At 37.5% G+C, this 6842-nt stretch overlaps 1 protein-coding gene across 1 annotated transcript; it reads left to right on the top strand.

Annotated features, from left to right (window-relative positions):
- Positions 1–3670: 3670 nt before the first annotated feature.
- Positions 3671–5218, top strand: LOC131883736 (trans-1,2-dihydrobenzene-1,2-diol dehydrogenase-like). The gene is made up of 2 exons (XM_059231278.1): positions 3671–3825; positions 3962–5218. The coding sequence occupies exon 2, from the start codon at positions 3966–3968 to the stop codon at positions 4968–4970; it is 1005 nt and encodes a 334-aa protein (XP_059087261.1). The 5' UTR covers positions 3671–3825; positions 3962–3965; the 3' UTR covers positions 4971–5218.
- The last annotated feature ends 1624 nt before the right edge of the window (positions 5219–6842 follow it).

Genomic DNA, 6842 nt, shown 5'->3' with positions numbered 1-6842 from the left:
CATAAATGCTGGGGTGGACTTTGTTGAGGGCCAAATCAGTTTTTGCCTAATCGCTACCACGAATGTCGGCAAGAATCAGTCACCTTTTGACCGAGAATCTGGCCAAATTTTCAAAACAAAGAAAGGTGAAGCTCCAACAAACTTAAAGCTTGAAACTTGAAGCTTTAACAAACTTCTTGAAATAGTCATGATAGAAGAATTTGCAAACAATACAAATACAATACAATCCTCTAGAGATGAATGCCTAGGTCAAAAAAAGTGAAAAACAAAATCAAACTATTTCAAAACTTAACTGCCCTATTCATTTTTTCCAGCTGTAACCGATCTTGAGAAAAAGTTCTAACGGGCAAAGGCTCCCATATTCATGTGGTACACAATCTATCCTGTTGTGCCACCCATAGCCATTCTTTGTCAATATAAGTTCATATTTTGAGGGGGAAGGAAGAGAGGACCAGACCAACATCCCCTAAGACAATGTATGTCTGCAGGGTGCGTCTCCCATAGCTTTTAAAAGAAAAATTGCTTCAACACTAACTTACAACAATTCCAATAAACACCCTCGAAATCTCAATTTAAGGTTGAACGCGTAAAAATTCGGACATGAAAAATGGTGACCATCTCAGCGTGTGCAGCTTATTTTACGAAACTTCAATAATATATAACCATACATAAGGGTAATTCTAATTAATAAAACCCTCAAGCACAGTTTTATCTATCTTAAAGGACCAGAGACCTTACTTTGCTCCTGACCCTAGCTATCAACTTCTGCACGAGATCAGAATCGACCTTCCTGGCTGCCCATAACCATTTGATATTGCATTCGTCTTTAGTTTTGTCGGTCAAGAATGTTTTCTTCAAAACTCCTTTCACAAATGACCAAGTTTCTTTGATTGGTCGTATTTCTGGGTTCCATTCTTTGGCTGCAATATTGATTTCATTTTGTTCTTACCATTCCATTCTGCCTTAGCATAGTGACAACATGCCAGTTGGGCCAAAACANACAATGCCCCTACTTTAAGTTTTCTTGATTGATGTTATCTGGTCTACTTGAGCTTTCTAGGACCTTAACTCTGACCTTTCTTTGACCTTTTGAACAAAAGATTAAGATTTGACATTCTCATGGCCACATATCTGCTTGAAAGTTGGTAGATTTGTTTTATGAATATCAAATAACTTTGGTATCACGTTTGGGATCGAATGGACCATCATTTTTATCAACTCCATGGTTTTCTCCATACTGAGGTTGTTCATGAATCAGTGTCATACGTTTAATACAATCGATTTTGTCAAATCAACTTTTGTCGGAAGATAGACTGGCATCTTTATTTTCATGGAATTCGTGCAGAATGAGATTTCGGCGATGTTCTTCTGAAACCTCCAGTGTCTCAATTTTTGAAAAAAACTTTTTTTAATTAAAGACATTTGTCACCAATGAACAAAACCATACTTCAAAAGTGTATCCAGAATTTTTTCTTGTCAACCTCAAACCTTATGACGACTCTTCGTTGTCCGGATTTTTACTTGTTCAACCTTTAAGTCACATTATTATGAGTCAAGAACCTATGACAAGAAGAACCGCTGTTGCTTCAAAGGTTAATTTAAAAAGAAAGGCGTTCCTTACTCAAGCTTTTCGATTCAAAACCGTGAAAGGCTGTTATCGAAGCCAGAGAAAAATAATGTGAATAAAAGTCCAAACAAATATCCATCATCAAAATCAAAGCCCTACCTACTTTAGCACATTTTTTTGGTTGTTAAAAAGATGCACCAATTTTTTCAGATCAAATCAAATACAATTTGCATGATTTCTTCAGGAGCAACTCTTTAACATTGAAAGCCCATCGCAGTCTCCAAAGTATCGAGACCCATTTAAACACACAGTGGCAATCAATAATGCTCGGCAAAACTAAAAAGGCACTATTATTTGCCAATTTTATCCACTCATTTCTAAATATGATTAGAATAAAATGATTTTAACCCTTGCGGTAAATATGAAATCTCGAATATCTGAAGCATTTTTCAGTTGAATATATATCCTTTATTAACGAAGTTTGAGTACTTAATGAACGATCATAACATGTCTACTATAAAATCCTTTTTGGACAATAATGGCTCGATCAATAATAGCATAAATAGGTTGCCGAAAAAAGGCCTTCATTTTCATTCCCAATGCCAAGTACGATTATTGAGCACGTATGTACTGTAAACAGTATGCTTCATAATCTTATCTCTTTAACCTCGTTATTTAAACAAGAAACTCAAGTTGTGCTCATTGAAATCAATACCTAATGTCGGCTAGTCCATGAAGTTCACATTACGTATTCAAAGAGAATGAGAAGCAGGGCGCGGAAAGAAAAGTTGTTTTGGAGGGCCAAATAATCACTAAAAACTTTTTTTGAGAGCACCATCTCTTCTTTCTCGGGCTCCTTCATTGATAAATTTGCTTCCCTCTAATATTCGTAGGGAATACGTAGGCCTTGTTGATCCGGTAGCATCTTTCAAGTCAGACTTGGACCAATTTTTAGATAGCATTCCTGATCAACCATATAACCAAGGACTAGCTCGGTCTATCAACTCAAATTCGTTGGTAGACCAAATATCATATAAAGATTGAAAGGTGATAAATAGACGAATGATAACCTTTCATTTTAATAATACTGGGGATTACATTCCCTTTAGCGGTTAGAAAAGCCCGTGAAAAAACAAACCAAAAAAAGAAAAAAAAAATTTTCACAGGTTATTTTTTTTTTAATGCAATGATGTTTAAAAGCAAAAAAAGCCACATCAAAAGATAACATTAAACTAATTTTGCAAAAGTTTGAAGCAACTACCAAAGGTTTCAATTGAATGTATTTAATTATTTCCATTCTTTTGAAATCAAAAGGCCTTGAAGTTGTCTCCTAGCTTGGACCGCCAAATTAATACCCTAAACCGTGCAGGTTTCTAGATCAAATTTCGTTTCTCTCGGTATTTATTTTAGCTATATCTCAGGGTGAAGAGTTCTGGGTTAAAATGTAAATGTTTTTATATTTGCTCTTTTGCGTGTAAAGTCTTGAGGTTCTATTTACATTTTTAGGAAAAGCTTGAGCTTTTGCCAAATAGGCAAGCAGGAATAATGTGAGAATTAGAGAACAACTACTATATTGCAACAAGCCAAAAAGATTGAGACAATGCAGTATGCCGTATTTAAAGGAGGTACAAAAGATATCTTTTAAAATACATCTTCAAAAGTATCCATGAGCTTTTTCCTCAACCAGAATTCAGAATCAATTGTAGTGAATGTGAAGGTCAACACTTTGGAGCACTTCAATCTATTTGTTCCCTCCCCCCCCCACATACACACATGCATTTTATCTCTTCAAAAGTAGGGCTTCTATGATTTTTTTCTCTTTTCTTTTTTTGTTGACAAATACCTTTAAAATTTAAAGTTGATGTAGAAATAAAAAAAAACTTCTCCAAGTCCTAATGATAAGGTAGTTTTTTCAGAACCAATTTAAGTTTGTGTCATTGGTAGTCAAGTACATGTAGAAGGTGATCTCTAAAATGTAGCACGTCATTGAACTACAATAGTATACGTATAGTAAGGTATATACCTGAAGTTTCATCGTACCAACCCAATTCCTTTTGGGCTGAGATAGCAGGATCCGTTTACGTCCGCCAGCCCACATCAAGCCTAACATAAAAGGCAATGTTGAGTTAGTAATCGAGCAAGTGTACCCTGAGTGCTTCTAGCATCGACTGATCGACAACTCAGCGCAGCTCCTCTCTCCTCACAGTTCTTAGTGAACACTCTCCAAAGATCCCCCCTTGCCTATCAACAAAAGCTTTGTAAGTGGCCATATTCTCATCATTGTCTAATGTTTTTTGTTGAGTAACACCCACAACACTCAGAAATGTGTATAATTAGTATAGTTAAGTGGTGATATCGACTAAATATTGTATTTTCGTAATGTTGCTCTTACAGCATTATGGCACCAATCCGATGGGGCATTGCCAGCGCAGGGCTCATCAGCTCGGACTTTGTGAATGCCATTGACGTATCCCCTTACAAGGCTGATCATGAGGTGGTGGCCGTTGCTGCCCGGAGCCAAGCCAAGGCTGAAGAGTTTGCTAAAACATTTGGCATCAAAAAGGCCTATGGCGGCTATGAAAAATTGGCCGAGGATCCCGATATCGATGTGGTATACGTGGGCACCATCAATACGGCTCATTTGGAGAATTGTCTGATGTTGATCAAAGCTGGGAAAAATATCCTGTGTGAGAAGCCCTTGGGCATGAATGTCAAGGAGACGAAGCAAATCCTGGAAGCGGCTCAAGCCAAGAACGTGTTCTTCATGGAGGCCATGTGGGCCCGTTGTAATCCGCTCAATCGTAAAATGCAAGAAGAGATCAAGAACGGCGTTTTGGGAGAAGTGATGCAAGCCAATGCCACCTTTGGAGCTAAAATGGAAGTTGATCGAGTCCTTAAGAAGGACCTGGGAGGTGGCGGAATTTTAGACATTGGCATTTATGCCATTAATTTCCTCCAAATGGCTTTTGGCGATGAAGTCCCGGAGAAAATCATTGCTAGTGGGAATCTGAGTCCGGAGGGTGTTGATCATAGTGTCTCCGTCATCTTCCGATACAAAAATGGAAAGATGGGATGTTTTTCGTTGAGCACACAAGTAGAATTGGCGAACGAAGCCCAGGTTTGTGGCACAGACGGTCAAATCAAAGTGGAATATCCGATGTGGGCCCCTAACCGCATGAACTTCAAGGGCAAAGAGTTGAAGATAGACTTGCCCGAATCCAAGATCAAGTTTAACTTCCCCAATTCAGCAGCACTGGTTTTTGAAGCTGAACATGTTCGCGAATGCTTGCAAAATGGATTGAAGCAAAGCGACTTGGTTCCACATTCATTGACCTTAACAATTGCCGAGATCATGGAGAATATCCGCAAACAAGTAGGAGTTGAATATCCTCAGGATAGATGATTTCATATCATATACCGAATTGTAACGTAATTTTGATAGATACTTCCCAAACTTGTAACTAGCCAGTTTGGTGATCTGTGCTACTCGAAAATACGTTGTCTGTAATTAAGACCCCATAAAAATTGGAAACATCGTTGAAGACTACTACAGTGTGACATGAAAATCTTGGGGCATATCAAAATTGCACCGCTTCTCCTATTTTCTATTCAGCTATTTCAATCAATAAACAGCTTGGCCTCATATCAAAATGCTGATTAAAGGATTTCCAATAAACATTTCTCCAAATTTCGCGGCCATTTTCTTACCATGAAAATGGTCAACAAAGAGAAATCTCAAAATTTGGCCCTCTCGAAACTCAAGAGTGTAGGACAAGAGTTAGTTCACACAGAAAAGCCCAGTTTTAGTACAACAATGTTTGGTTTGTTTGAGCCAGAACTGTCATGTAATTGGAATTGCAAATACGTTTCCAAGGAATTGTAATTAGAGCTGGCTAGATTTGAGATCAAAGTAATTGTAATAATTTGCATTTATACTACAATTAATTATATTTCAAATGATAAAACGGAAAAATAGGAAGTACGAAACAATTATATTTCAATCCTTCATCATTAATAATTCTTTGTGAATCCATTAAACGCAAATTTGGATGCACTTTAATAGTACCTCGCCGTCACTTGATCCTGAGCAAAATCTTTTTTTTTTATTATCTCATAATGGCGTAACTTATCTGTTTTCTCCCAAAATTGCACAATGTTATTTACTTTTCTCCCCCAAAAGTGAAGAATGATATTTTGTATTTTACTCGTACACATATAAACATTAAAACTTCATATTCATAATAATGACTTTTTCGCTTTTTTACTAGATGTCACATTTTAGAACAACTTTAGCCGTTTTGTCATTTGGATCGTTATCTGTCTCCTTCTTAACTTGTTTTTCCTTGTTGGAGGCCTTTTTTACTTCTTTGCAACACGATAAGATAAAGAAATGAGTCTTTTGCTAGAGCCTTTTACCACTTTTTTTTGGGTCCAAGTTTTCAGCAGCCTTACTATTCGTTGCAAGGAATGTGATCCCCGTTATAATTGAAATGTAGGGGACTTCAATTTTCCGGCTAATTTTGTAGAATGGGAGGCTAGTCCCGATGGGTATATTCCCATTTCGAAATCGACATCTCAGTCGTTCGAAAAGCTGGAGGAGTTTGCGATCTTGCGCCAATTCTCCCAGCAAGTTGGTGTAGCCACCAGAGAGAATAACGATCTGAATTTGGTCTTTTTCAAATGACCCTGATCTGATCCAGTACGTCCATGTGACCCCTATTAATCTGTCAGATAATCATGTTCTTGAGTTAGGGTCGACCATAACTCAAAAGCCGACGTGCTCTGAAGTAAAACCGGTCAAAAAGGTCGGTCTTACTAAGTCAAAGATGAACATTGGCCGTTGATTATGGAAAGGTTAGGGGAGCTTGATCTTATTCGAAAATCGTCCATAGATGTAGCCATTGATAAATTAGATTCAGTTTTTAAGGAAGTTTGCTCCAGCCTAGCAAGGTGGGACACAGACAAAAATTCCGAAGTATAGGAATAATTTGTTCAAAAATAGTTACAAACTACCAAAAAGACTTGAAAGCAATTTAAATTCAGTAGTTGTGGCTGGCCTTCAAAGAAAATTGTAGTTGATCCAAGGTAGAATTAAGGCCTCCATTGAGACAGATCAGTTGAAAAAGGAAAGTAGAGTAGTTCAGGAGGTAAGGTGGAACCCGAAGGCATTTTTTTCTTGTGCAAACTCTAATAGAAAGATGAAACACCATTGCTGAGCCTTTTGAGGTTGATGGGGAAGCCAATAGTAACATAGAAGCTATGGCTAACATGCTAG

The sequence above is a fragment of the Tigriopus californicus genome, chromosome 7 (genome assembly GCF_007210705.1).
Source record: "Tigriopus californicus strain San Diego chromosome 7, Tcal_SD_v2.1, whole genome shotgun sequence".
NCBI lineage: Eukaryota > Metazoa > Arthropoda > Copepoda > Harpacticoida > Harpacticidae > Tigriopus > Tigriopus californicus.
This window is presented reverse-complemented; position numbering and strand designations above follow the sequence as displayed.

Bases quoted from the DNA above. Each gene is read 5' to 3' on its own strand.
- LOC131883736 (XM_059231278.1), top strand. From the start codon at position 3,966: ATGGCACCAATCCGATGGGGCATTGCCAGCGCAGGGCTCATCAGCTCG.